At 38.7% G+C, this 13,583-nt stretch overlaps 1 protein-coding gene across 1 annotated transcript; it reads right to left on the bottom strand.

The window, feature by feature from the left end:
• Positions 1–9,173: 9,173 nt before the first annotated feature.
• gsdf (gonadal somatic cell derived factor) lies at positions 9,174–12,190 on the bottom strand. The gene is made up of 5 exons (XM_005720326.2): positions 11,898–12,190; positions 11,269–11,426; positions 11,073–11,165; positions 10,880–10,983; positions 9,174–10,198 (listed from the first exon to the last, which is right to left on the bottom strand). Exons 1-5 carry the CDS (start codon positions 12,005–12,007, stop codon positions 10,049–10,051), a joined length of 615 nt encoding a protein of 204 aa, XP_005720383.1. The 5' UTR covers positions 12,008–12,190; the 3' UTR covers positions 9,174–10,048.
• Positions 12,191–13,583: the final 1,393 nt, after the last annotated feature.

Raw genomic sequence — 13,583 nt, 5'->3', positions numbered from 1 at the left:
GAAGCATTTCCGAGGAAAATCAATACATGCTACATACTTTGGATATACTCACGCAAACTAAGCATTTAATGTACCTTTTGAAATTTCTGTTTTCTTCCCAAAACAGTGTTATCGTCCTCGCTGAGAGCGGCCCCAGTGGAATGCCTCCATGGCAACAAGTGGAGCAGCAAAAATTTGGGACTAAGCCAAATGCATAAGGCCAAACGCCTCTGAAAGCTCAAACCAGTAACAGGCTCTTCCTCAGAAACAGTAAGGGGTAAACAATACAGCTGATTATATTAAAATTACAGGCTAGTCTTTCAAAACAGTCATGAAAGCTTTTGTTCTGAAGATTGTATATGGTGATAACAATGATGCACAAGTGAAACAACCCAAGTATCTTATAGAAAGTAAAAGGCATACAGAAATGTTAAATACCGAATACTCAAAGACAACAGAGCCTGTTTTCCACAGACTTGAATTTAATTTTTATTGATAGCACATCTACAATAAAAATTACCATTAAAAAGATTCTATTAATTGTCTTTTTATACACTTTCTTTTCTGCTAATCCATCTTAGATTTGAGAATGTAGTTAGAATATTCCATCAGTCAAAAGGTGACAGGTGGGTTACACCTGAGACAGGTCACAGTGCTAACACAGAAGAGATAAATTGGCATATTCCAAGCCTATAGCTGATTTAGAATCACAAGTTCAACTAACATGGTGGGGGAATGCAGACTCCACACAGAAAGACTGCAGCCAGCAAGCAGGTTTGAACCCTAAACCTCCTCGTTATGAGGCGACAGGAGCAAGGACAGCACCACTGTCCACCCTCCACACTGCGGTGTCCAGGTTTATATGTCGAGTGTCTTCAGTCCAAGACAGGGGTTTTGGAGTCTGTCAGACTGTGGGAGTAGACACTCAGGCAGCTGAATGATGCCGAAGGCCACAACAACAAAGACCTAACTAGGGAGCCAGCTGGCAGAAAATAAGAGATGTGAGGGACCAGGGCTGTTTAGCAGTGACTGAACTTGACGTGTCCCTTAGCATACTGACAGCAAGGGGGGTGGAGGGGGTCAAAGAAAATAAATAAATAAAATACAGATAACCCTCTGTGGGATCATGTCAACTATGAGTCTGGCTGACTCCTTTGAATTTGGGAGACAGAAGAATGAGAAAGCTCTAGCATACAAATGCCAGTCACAGAAGACAAAATACCACAAACTAGGTGACTGCAGGACAAAACAGCAAAATAACAACCTTGCATAATTACCCACAAGAAAGCAGTACTGATACTGAAACGGCAAAAGGACGCAAATTCCACCTACAGTACACACACGCACACGCACACATGCATGCACACGCACACATACACAGTTCGATGAAAGATCTTGCAGTGTCAGTGGTAACACAAATTCAAATCAATTTGAGACAGCGGTCACAAAATCTGAGGGCTCAAATCAGATAAATATAGAAAGACAACAATCCAACCTAGAAAGCGACTCAGTTTTATCATGTTATCCTGTCAAATGTTACACATACTTCTAATCTGTCTCAAATTTAAGAGAATGCAGAGCCACCTCTATGGCAAAGATACTGAAGTTTCCAAAGATAGTATGAGGTAAAATTACATCTTGAAACTTTGTTGAAAATGGCTGACAGTCAGTGCCATGACTGACCACACTGCTTTGCCTTTGAAGCACTTTTGCCTAATTCTAGATTTATAGCATTCACAAGGTTCTCAGAAAAAGTCATCTTGACCTCAAGTTTAGATGTCAAGATCACCGAGACTCAAACTTGCCTGAGATTTTTAGTAGATAGAACTATGGTATGAATTTGGAGCTCCTGTATGGTCCTATTGCATTTAGAAACTTAGGGTCCCCGCCCCCTGCCCTCCCATCCAGCAGTGTGTTAACAATACCTTATCAGCCTTTTGCAACTGAGGGAATAAAAAAAAGGGTAAATAAATAAAGGATAAAAAATGATTACTTATTTCTTACTGTATTGTCTAAAAATGTGGGAAGAGGATTACTACTCATGGTTATATATTTCTTAGATTGATTTTATATTCACTTTTTAATTTTGGTGAGACAAATCAAGTAATTGGAAGATGTCACCGACAGGTCTCCCCATTTTAAAATCATTCCTTTGTCAAAGTATTATAAGTGGTTTGAGATTTGTGAATTTAAAAGCCATTCACATCACTTCTATTGGCACGGGGGTTGCCAACAGAAGTGCCCCCAGCCGAACCAAAGGATTCCTTCACTGCAGAAGTCTAGCTTTTCACTTTTGTCTTTAAGAATGAACCCATGGCTTTTATTTTCTAGATAAATCAATTATTCTACAAAATAGGCAGTACTTGCGACATTAGTGAACAACTTTCTCTTGCCGTTTTGAAATGATTAATGACCTCTATAAAGAGACTTGGGACATATAGAGAACTTGAGCTGCCAAGCAGGGCAGATATGTTTCAAAACCCATCAACCTGATACTGAATACTCACTTAACCCAGCTGTCTCAGCCAATTTACAGACTATTCAACAATATTCCTCTTATTTCAGAAATTATTGAAAGGGGAAAAAACCCCAGCTAAATGGTCATCTGCAGAGGAATGGTTTATTTGAAGAGTTGCAGTCAGGATTTACACTTCATCATCTTGTGGCAACAGTGGACTCCTCTCTATGATTGCCCTGCTAGACCTCAGTGCAGCATTCACTGCCATAGACCACAATATTTTACTATACAGATAAGAACATGACACAGGTATTAAAGGTACTGTGCTGCAGTGGTTCGAAGCAAATCTATCAAACAGTTTGTTCATATAAATGAATCATATAAAAGGCGTTCCACAGGGTTCTGTGCTGGGACCAGTGCTTTCATACATTATAAAAGCTTCACTAGGGCAGTATCCTTAGAAGGCATAGCAAACATTTTCATAGACTACTTGCTTGTAGTTCCCAGGATATTTAAAAGTAAAATGGGATGCAAATCCTTCAGCTTTCAGGACCCTCTTCCGTGGAACCAGCTCTGAGTTTGGGTTTGGGAGACAGACTCCCTGTCTCTCAATACTTTTAAGATTAGGTTTAAAACTTAACATTTTGATAAAGTTTATAGTTTGAGCAAATCGGGTGACCCTGGACCCTCCCTTAGATTTGCTGCAATAGGCCTAGGCTGCTGGGGGCTTACCATGATTCACTGAGCATTTCTTCTAGACTCACCCCTTTTCATTCTCTCACTGCATTTTGCACTCCATCATCAGTTATTATTAAGCTCTTTCTTAATAGTGTGTCTTTTATCTCGTCTCCCTCCCCTCACCCACAACTGGTCGCGGCAGATATAGTCACACTCTCTCACACACACACACACACACACACACACACACACACGGCGTTTTTTTAAGAGCTTTGGACGCCCACATACTTCCGACTCCAGCTGTTTTCCAACTAAATCCAAGTTTTTAAGAAACGACGGCTGAGGTTTGATAATCCGTGAGTTTTTAAGCGGTACGTTTTCTCCAAACATGAACGTAAAATGTGCAGTCTGAAAACACAAAACAGCTGCTATAAACACACAAGCCCCGTTAACCCAGCTGCTAAAACTCACACGACCCTGCAGTTTCCAGCTGATTCCACCTCTTCCTCGAAATGCTTACAGAGCTAAAACCCTGCACGGCTTTTAGTTTAACCTGTAAACAAAATAACAATTAACTCTAACATTTCAACAAAGTTTCAAGCTTAACCTGGCCTCAGATAAACCCTTCGGAGCGCTGCCACCGAGCAGGCTGACCTTATCCAACTAATTAACTTACTCCGACGGGTCGGACTGGGAAGCTAGCGTTCAGCTAGTAGCTGCTAGCGTCGGCTGTGTCTGCCTACCTCGGCTGAGATGTCATGGTGCGTCTCACAACAACCAAAGTTGGTTGTCATGCGTCTCTCACAGTCCTCGCCGAGGTCTTCTTCTCACTTGGTCACATTGTTTACCGGTGAAGGTGGGTTGTTAGTTTGAAAACTGTCAGGACGACGTTGTTTGATAATTGTCTGCTGCCACTACGTGTTTGGGCTCTCCACTCTGTCTGCCTAGTGGATTGTTCTACTCTTCTTAGCCATCCGGGGACCAACCTCAGTTTTATACACTCAAATTTGTTAAAAAAGATTGCTAAAGCTGTCGATTTGCTTTTCTAAGTATATATCGAAAATAAATGTGTCGAAAGTGTCCAATAGGGGCAACATTATTAATCGTTTTTTCTCCTTTAGAGGGGTTTGCGCAAACTTTTCACAATTACCCCTGCCTGAGACACATGGTACAGCCACCTGTGTTTATATTTACGTTACGTGCTCCATCGTGATTTAACTTGGTTGACGGTACCTGAAGAATAGAATGAATAGAATGATTACGTAAAACAAGAAAAGATAGAGAATAAGTAAGTGATTTTATTATAATATGATATAACAAAACATGTAAAATGTACATAAACAAAAACAATGCTTTATTTTATAATATTTATTATTTACAGTGAGCTCTTGCCATAATTTTAGTATTGAAAACCCTACAGCAAATAATCATTTGATCTCATGATTATATGTAATGGAAAAAGAGAGATTTAAAAAATCTGATTTAGGGAAATCATCCCCTTTGTCCTGTGTGGTCCTGTTTGATATATTTGACTAATATCCATTCATAAATAAGATCATTTGAGGGGACACATGAATAAATTGTTCTTGGCAATATGTATCCATTGAACTTAAAAAATGACTCAGTAAGAAAGCAGACAGCTTAAAGGCAACTATGACTGGCTTTTAAACACACAAGATACCTTTTTTTCTTTTCTTTTCACACTTTCTTGTGATTTGTTTGTTGGTGGTGATTAAGACAGGCAGAATGTCCTGACTCACTCTTCACCTTTGTCACACCTTTCATGACATTTCGGAGAAAGGTCTGTCTGGAGGCCCAATAGGAGGGTTATGTTATGCTGCCCCTGGTCGCCTGCCAGCAGAGCACACCAACAAAAACCCTCCTTCATTTAAGCCTTAATAGTGCTCAGGCTTAATAGTGTGTCTACACTGTAACAGAAAAAAGGTTTTCCCCCACTGCCCACCCAAACCCCTTCAATCCATACAAAACAGTACATCAATAACAACAGATATGGCATTGATTATGTTATGCAGAGAAGAGAGCTGGGATGGGGTGGTTTGCAAAACTACTTGCAGATGTTCAGTAAATGTAGACAGACTACATGAAATTTTCCAATTTTGTGTATTAAAGAGTATCAGCTCAGCCATCAGCTGATGTATTCTGGCACTGAGATTTGCCAAGGTTTGCTTAGGATGACTTTTTGTCATGACCAAACTAACGCTGTGATTGATTAGTCAATTCAAACAGATTTTCTTTTATACTAGGCTTATCATTTAAACATGCAGTTGGAATGGATCTTTTAGTATATATTTTGATCATTAGGAATAATTCCACTAATTATTTTAAACAACTGATCATTATTTTGAGACAGATCACAAAAACTGCAATGGAACATGAGCCTACTTGAAGCACCTTTGTGGATTTTCTTGTCCACATTTTGGTGGAATATGTGAAATATGGTGTTTGTTAAAAGACAGGAATAATGCTCAACATTTCACAGAGAAACTGGTGTTTCACCCTACTTGTAGTTTTTTTTATGGCAGTAAATTATTTATTTATACTGATTGTAAGTCTGGTGCAGTACTACCCTGTAAGAAGTCTGCCATCCAGTGGTTGGACAGTAAACGGGACTTAATTCCAGTACTTCCATTAGTTTACATCATACCCAGGAGGTGGCAGTATATTATGTCCTTGTGTAGTAATGAAATGCAATAAGATATTTGTTTGTGAGGATTTTATGCATAACAACTGAATAAAATAAACAAACAGACAAAATGGAAGTGGGAAAAAGAGCAAAAATATGTTTACAATCACATCTTATCATAGCTTTCTTAAATTGTTAAACTCAATAAAGATGTGAGAGTGAAAGGAAAATGAAATGGTTTAATATTAAACTATCAACCCTTATAACACAACATTAACATCATTGCATTCTTCATTTAGAGAGAACATTTACATAGCTTTTTGCCTTTCAGTAAGTCAGCAGAGCAACAAGTTTGCCCTGAAAGTTTCAGAGTGCTTGACACATCTAAAATCATTCCCCATCTGCTCCTTTCAGCCAAAGTGCCACGAAACACCCTTACAACTGAAGTCACATAAACCAAATATATATCAAAAGAATATTATTGTGGATAATACAAGTATATGTGCCATATAATGTTCATAATACCCACGTCATCATGCTCATATGCTTGATCATCATCTTAACACATATTTCTGAAAGAATGTAGTATACAGCTTCACTGATCATAGCAAGTGCATTAAATGCATTTTGTCAGAATAGTAAATAATATCGTTACTATCACTCACATGGCTTTCCAAGTTTAGTGAACTTGTGGACCTCACTCTCATTTTCTGTTCACTCAGGTAAGGGATTTAAAAGCACACTGAGAGCACTAGAGAATAAATCTAAACTTGCTTAAGAATATAGAGAAATTACAGTTATTAATCTTTTCTGCCCCAGCCTTACCCCTGAATTACAATCCAAGCATAACCATCCATTACTAGCATCTCTGATACCCTATTTTATTATTGGACCTTGGAGACCCACAATAGATTTTCCTTATTGCTGTTGGCGACTTAAGTATAAATTACAACTACTTCCAAGCACACTTGCTACTTGTTGCTTCAAAATAGCTCACAAGGAAATAGTGAACATTTTATTCTATTCTATGAGTCTGAAAGGTTTACTTACTAGATACCTTAGAAAGAAAGCTTGTTCTTTTCATACAAAGTATGAAAAGAACAAATAAAGTAAAATGTCTAAAGCGTTTATATAAGCAATAAGAATGTAACACTTCCAGCTTCCAGGTATGATCAAATTAGCTAGATAAAAAAAACAAGCTGTGTGACAATTTTATACTAACCCCTGTGGGTATGTGGCAGCTTTAAATTAATGAAAAGCAAACGATGCCAATTTTTAAAGAAAATCACCATAAGTTATAGAGAGAGCTCCATCTCCTTTCTGACAAAGGGACTGTTCTTTTTTTAAAATTCATTCTGTACATTTGCATCTAATACTTCCATTAAAATGTCTAAAAATGCAGGACCTTTCATATTATTTAATATCCTAATTGGTGGTTTTACTTAAAACATCTGGATACCTCTACCTCTGATATTTTATCCAGCACTTTGTTGTTGGCGCTGATTTGGACTTCTTTGCCAGAAGGTGACCAGATATGGAGGACATTTAAGAACCGTGTCCCCCAGAGCATCTTCCTGGGTAGAAACCTGGATGCAGAGCGATGTCCCAGCGTTCTGTGTGCTGAAATGCTGTGTGACGTCGTAACGAAGGCCGCAGCTCTCTGCGATTGTTGTAGGGCTGTTATGTGCGTGTAGTGTAGTGGCAGCTGGAGCAGTGGCTTTGACCTCCAGTTGCTCATGTCCCACAGCAGATATATCCACAGGCAATACCGCGTAGGCATGCAAAAAGCTCTCACCAATGTTGCACTTGAGGTCAGTAGGCCAACAGTATTCCCCGAGGTCTCCTAGGAAAGTAAACTAGTTTGTGAAGGCCTATACACATGCGCAATATAAAACAGGTCAGTCAGGTGGAGACAGATGCAGCAGAACCCCTTTAATTAGCGATGATGTCTCTCAGGAATTATTTTCAGAACACAGCCTGAGATTTGATTTTGCAACAAACACCCCGCACGCCTCCAACCCAGAGTTGATGGTGTCATGTTGTGTCTCCTTACCTTCAGTTGAGTCTGACAGCCGAATATTATGATTGTCCTGAAGCTGCAATTTTTTGATGTATGTCATCCCAGTACACTCCATTAAACAGTCACTTGGTTGTATCACCCTCCTGGGAAGCGGGTTGATCAGTGTTTCTTTTTCTGAACATTCAATTGCGCCGACAGCCAGCAGAAGTGGCCACAGTATGCCAAAAGACAACCATATGCCGATATGTCCTGGCATTCTGTCCAGCATTAATCAAAAACCGAGGCAGCTGCCAATGTTAAGCTAGACCTGAAACTTCACAGACTTTAAACTTAGAACTATATGTAAGGATTTCACTGCAGCCAGGAAAGGATTACATGTACAGCAGCTAAAAAAGCATTAGAGGCTCCTCAGAAGTACGCAACATGTTGCTCTCCCTCACACCAACACCTAGTTTTATACAGTACTGTGCCAACTTTTCCTCATCATCTACTTTTTCCCTCCCACTTGAATTAACAGCAAGTCTGTGGCTGGCAGTAAGCCACGAGGGGCTGGTATAAGGAAAGTTTTATTTAAAAATGTCAGTTCAGAGAATAACATAAAGAATATTGTAACGTGGGTTGTATTCAGTGGTTGAGAGGACCACTCAGCCCACAACAACACTGGTACTGGGAATTCCACAGTGCTTGTCCTTTAATAAACACACTCTTCACTAACCTTACAAGGCCCTGTTGAACGGCTGCTGTCTTATCATGAAGCAAGCAGTGTTCATACAACTCGTAACGTTACTTTGAGTTAAGGAGGTAAAGACATGAGGTCCATCTGAGTCCATGTGTTCATGTGCCAGCACGCTTCTCACACACTCTACAGGGGGCAGTGGCCATACTTGTGACATCACTAAACATTAACTTGGGTGGTCTTAAAGAGACACCACACAATTGTGACTGTTACAATGCATTGTTGTGATATGTTATACTTCTATTTCTTGTGTTTTATTGTGAAGCATTTTGTTTAATTTGTGAATTATACTTACACAATAGCAACTGAGAAGTATTAAAAAAATTAGCTGATTTCAATCATTTATAATCTTTTATTGGAATAAGCAAGAATTTATTGAATGGTACAAGTGATTAAGATGGGAAAACAATGTCTTGAGCACAGTAAAAAAAAAAAAGGTTTATCTAAATATGCTAAATTGCTTTATTGTATAGCACTGTAAGCAGTAGTACACTTGTGAAGCATTACTTAAAACATGGTGGTAATTTTGTAAAATAAGCCAGAGTATACAACAAAATAAAATTACAACCAAGAGCTGTCACCAGTCTTAATTAAAAAAGCATACATTTGAAAACAAACAAACAAAAAAACAAGAATTCTTCCGTGTAAATGTATATAAAAGCAGTCAGATAATGTAATGTAAATTACGCCACAAAAACATAAAACTGAAGCAGCCAATCTCAAAAATAAGAATCTGAATTTTGAACTGTTGCAACTGGCAGAATTTATATACATATGACAAATCAGAATGAAAATTAAATGTGAACAGAAGATTGTTTGTTCTCCTCTGTTAAAGCATGTCAGTCATATCACCAGTAAATAGTTTAATTATGAACTTTCAAAGTTGCAGTTTTTGGGTTTGCGGGCCAACATTGTTTTTCTTTTTCCTCAGTTGAAACATGAAAATATAGAGTATAACCAATGGAAAGTCATGCCCATGTCCCAGAGAAATTAATAGATTGCTAAATTTATCTTGTGAGCATGAAACATAATCTGTGAAGGTTACATATCAGAGACGATCTGCTTTAAGAGTAGAGCCCGATCCTCTTGTGAGAGGGTCTGGCTCAAGTCTTACATTTCTTCAGGGAACATTTCTTCTCAGTAATAGTTAACAGCTATTAATAGTAGCCTGTCCACATGAGATTTATTTAAAGACAGACTGTGAGGATTTACCATACATGTGTTGGCTGGAGCTTTCTTTGGTTCAACGCTTACAGACAAAGACATAAAGATTGTGTAATTACTGTTAAATCAGTTGAACAATAATTGTCCAGCTTTCCAAAACTCCTGTTTTATTACAGTGCAGCTGCAGGAATGGAAAGCCCAGACTTGCTTTGGTTTCTGGAGTCAGTGCTGAATGCACTTTCTATTTTAAAAGGGAAAGACGACCTACAAAAGCAGCGTTTGTATGAGAACAGAATTGTGGATATGATTTTTTGTTCTTTTGATGTGTGTATAAAAGCCATGCGGTTCATACCACACACTCAAGACAGCCTACTCCTTGCCAGGATCCTCAGAGTTGCCCAGCCCACAGCCACAGTTGCGGGTCAGCTGCATGGAGGAAATGACAATGGTGCTGGATTCATCCATATAGACAATGGGCACCACTTCATGGGAGATGGGCTGACAGCATGGCACCTGGTCCTGGGAAAAGATAAAGAGAGCAGGAATCAGACACGGTGCATATTTTCATGATTATAGAGCTGACGCTTAAGCATTTTAAAAATTGTATTGTTGTCATATTTCAGTGGAAAAAAACCCCCATAAACATTTAGAGTGTGCAGGACTTGCTCTGCTCCACACCAAATAAAGCAAGGTGTCAAGAAATGATTTACATTTTTATTTTGTTTAAATAGAAATGATTTAAACAAAATAACAAACACTTCAGCTTCTAGTTTTGATTTTTAGTTACTGTTCTGTTTCCACAATACTCTCCTGCTGTCACGCTTTTTCTGGTCGATGAACTTTGTGGAATGCCTTGGCTTGTTTTTGGTCAAGTACATTTATGTTGGCAGGAAGAAGAAGAAGTACACGTGCTTATCTACATGCAGCTGTTTCGCCTCCAGAGCACACCAAGGTAAGATACGTGCTGTTCTTAGGCAGCATAGTAGAAAATAACAAAGTACATCATAAATCTAAGCATTGTGCTGTTCCCACACACCTCTGAGAATTTCCTATGCCAGGTTTTGTTTTTTGGGGGACTAAAGCACAACATATAAATATCTATGGATGTAAATGTGAGTCAAAAACATATAAATCAGTGAATTATTCTCTTGTAATAATGTCTTTGTTAACTAACTGTGTGTTGGCATCCTGGATATTTACTTGGGATGGTGGGCATTGCACAGTGGCCATGGCAGAGTTGCAGGTTGCGCATTGAACATAGGTAAGACTCAAGGGCTGGATCACCCAGCTGTCCCAGCCCAGATCTGGGAAATTAAACACTTGATTACTGTACTGAAAAATGCTGCATACCAGTATTATTGTTACACATAAATAACAATGTATTGTTACACACCTTTCATAAAGATCTCTGAGGCAATGGAGCAACAGTTCAGGCTCGCTCTGTTTTGATTATCAGCTGATGCAGAGTAGCCTGGGACTGCTGGGGCTGGAAGGAGATACAGAGGCACTGTAAGACTTTAGAATTGACTGCCACTAAGCGCTAGGTTGAGGGTGGTACATTTTTCTGTGTATCTTTTGATTTCACATACTTGCAGTATGCTTGGCTGTGTGAGAAATGATGCTGAAGGTTCGGTTCCACTGCTCTCTGACACTGTCCAGTGCACCGGCAGGTAGCTGCGGCTCAGTCTGCAAGTTCAGAACCCCAAGGAGGTTCTTTTTGATGGACTGCCATGACTCACCTTGGCACCTGAACATCACGTACAATGTTGTGTTGGAAAAAAATAAAAGAAAGTAATCTTTGTTGTTTTTACAGCATTAAAAGAAAAAGTAGTTGGTTTCTAGATACCCTCAAATACCCTCGTGGACTAGTTGTTTGCAGATGTTTGGCTGAAGTGAGACAAGTGTGATTGATTTCATTACTGCAGCTTGAACAGAACAGTCTGTTATGTCTCTGTGCAGCTCTCCCTGAAAACCATTTGGGCAACATGACCCTGAATCACACACTGAATTTACTATTTAACCCATGTGACCTCACCGCACGTGCATCAGCACACAGCTCACTCTGATTTCTGAACAATAGAGAAAGATTTCTTTGAAACATTCCCAAAACATAATTAAAACATCATACAAATAGATGGCTGAACTGACAAAAACTACATAGGCACGCAAAATTGTGGTGTGGTTATTGCAGAGGTTCTGATTTGGTATTGATACTGACCTGTGACCTAAGACAGCAGCTTCAGGTTCTTTCCTGGATGGATCCAAGACAAATGCCATCATCATGGAAGAGCCCAAAAGCATTGTCATGACAATGAATGCAAAGGCCATGGTGGATGAACACGTAAGACTGGCTGCAGACAAAGGCTGCGGTTGGTTTCGAACGTCTGGTCGGAGGAGGAGATAGGAGCGACAAAACTGGGATGCTGCGCTGGGTATTGTTTGTCAGGGTCTGGGAACCACGGTTTTTATCTGCTTGTACCCCAACGTGGCCTTGAGATAGTTAACACTGTAGACTTTTCCCCTGTTCTGTGTGAAAGAATAAATGAACAAAGATTAATGGGTGGAGAAAGAGAGGTCACAAATGCAGGCAAAAAAAAAAACTTAGGAAAAAGAGGTACACATATGTTGTAAAAAACATGTACTCATGTTATAGTATGCCTGCCTGGGCACAACACTTTGACAAAAGGTTTGAATTTATATTTAAAGTTGGTGTTTCTATTATTATTACTTAAGTATTTTTGCTATTTCCATAGGTGAAGGAAAATTATGAACACGTCTCGATGTAATGCAGTCCATTAAACATCCTGACTAAATGACCTTATCAGTGAAATACCTAATGTAACAAGAGGCACTCTGAGACTGTCCTTCACCAAGGCAGCTCACTCTGAGGGCAGTATTGCATTTATATAATTACTTAGTTTTCTTTGTTTGTTAAAACATACTTTAAGCAGTTTGCAGTAAACTGAAACTCCTGTAAGGGTTGCGTGACAGATGTTTCATTTGATTATACAAACATTATATCACAATAGGTAATGAATAATAGGCACTGATTTTTAAAAAACTGGAAAAGAATAACTTGAGCTTATTATATAAAAACTCCTATATTTCTAACTAACTAGGCAGTTATTTATCTTTCTCTGTACAATACTTTCATTAAAGTCTTAATGCACTTTGCAGTCAACTTGAAAGAAAGTAAGTAAAATTAAAAAAGTAAAATTTGAGATCAGGCATCATGATATTTAGATGCAAACTATAATGTGATGTCATATCCTGAATGTTGCAAAAAAAAACAAAGGCAGCAGAATTTTAAGCACAATTTTATGAAAGTTTTTTGACCTTGAAGAAGAGATCAGAGGTCCAAAGTGGCGTCATACTTGGAATATCCATATATCATTTCCTATATGTTGTCAGTACAAACAAATTGAAGTAGAAAACAGTTTTAAATAGCTCTATATTCCATTAATATAACTTTTAAAATGTGACATGATCTTTTAAATTTTAATACTTTCTACACAATATATTAGGTTATAAAGCTTTAGTAAATGTTTTACCTTGAAGATCGGGATAGCTGTAAGTCAGATTTTAATTAATAGTTAATCAGGCCCCAGTCTGCACCCCTATAAAGTTTTATCACAATTCATTCAAAAGGCATTTTATATTGTAAGGTAAAGAACCTACAATAATAGTGAGAAACCCCCAACAATCAAATGATCCTCTTTGAGCAAGCACTTGGAAACAGTGGGTAGGAAAACCTCCCTTTTAACAGGAAGAAATCTCTGTAACAACCAGACTCATAGAGGGGTAACGGCAACAGTCGGGGTGAGGGAAGACAGACAGGACAAAAGTATGTGGAAGAGAGTCAGAGATAAATAGTGACTACTCATTAAATGCAGAATGGTGCGTA

This window comes from Pundamilia nyererei, unplaced genomic scaffold, assembly GCF_000239375.1.
Source record: "Pundamilia nyererei isolate P.nyererei 1_Seehausen unplaced genomic scaffold, PunNye1.0 scaffold00002, whole genome shotgun sequence".
Taxonomy (NCBI): domain Eukaryota; kingdom Metazoa; phylum Chordata; class Actinopteri; order Cichliformes; family Cichlidae; genus Pundamilia; species Pundamilia nyererei.
This window is presented reverse-complemented; position numbering and strand designations above follow the sequence as displayed.

What these genes read in the sequence shown, in the direction of transcription:
- gsdf (XM_005720326.2), bottom strand. Translation starts at nt 12,007, where the DNA reads ATGGCCTTTGCATTCATTGTCATGACAATGCTTTTGGGCTCTTCCATG. An exon ending in GCTGCTGTCTTAGGTCACAG is followed by an intron (nt 11,427 to 11,897) that starts GTCAGTATCAAT and finishes CGTGATGTTCAG; the next exon opens with GTGCCAAGGTGAGTCATGGC. An exon ending in CTCAGAGATCTTTATGAAAG is followed by an intron (nt 10,984 to 11,072) that starts GTGTGTAACAAT and finishes TTAATTTCCCAG; the next exon opens with ATCTGGGCTGGGACAGCTGG.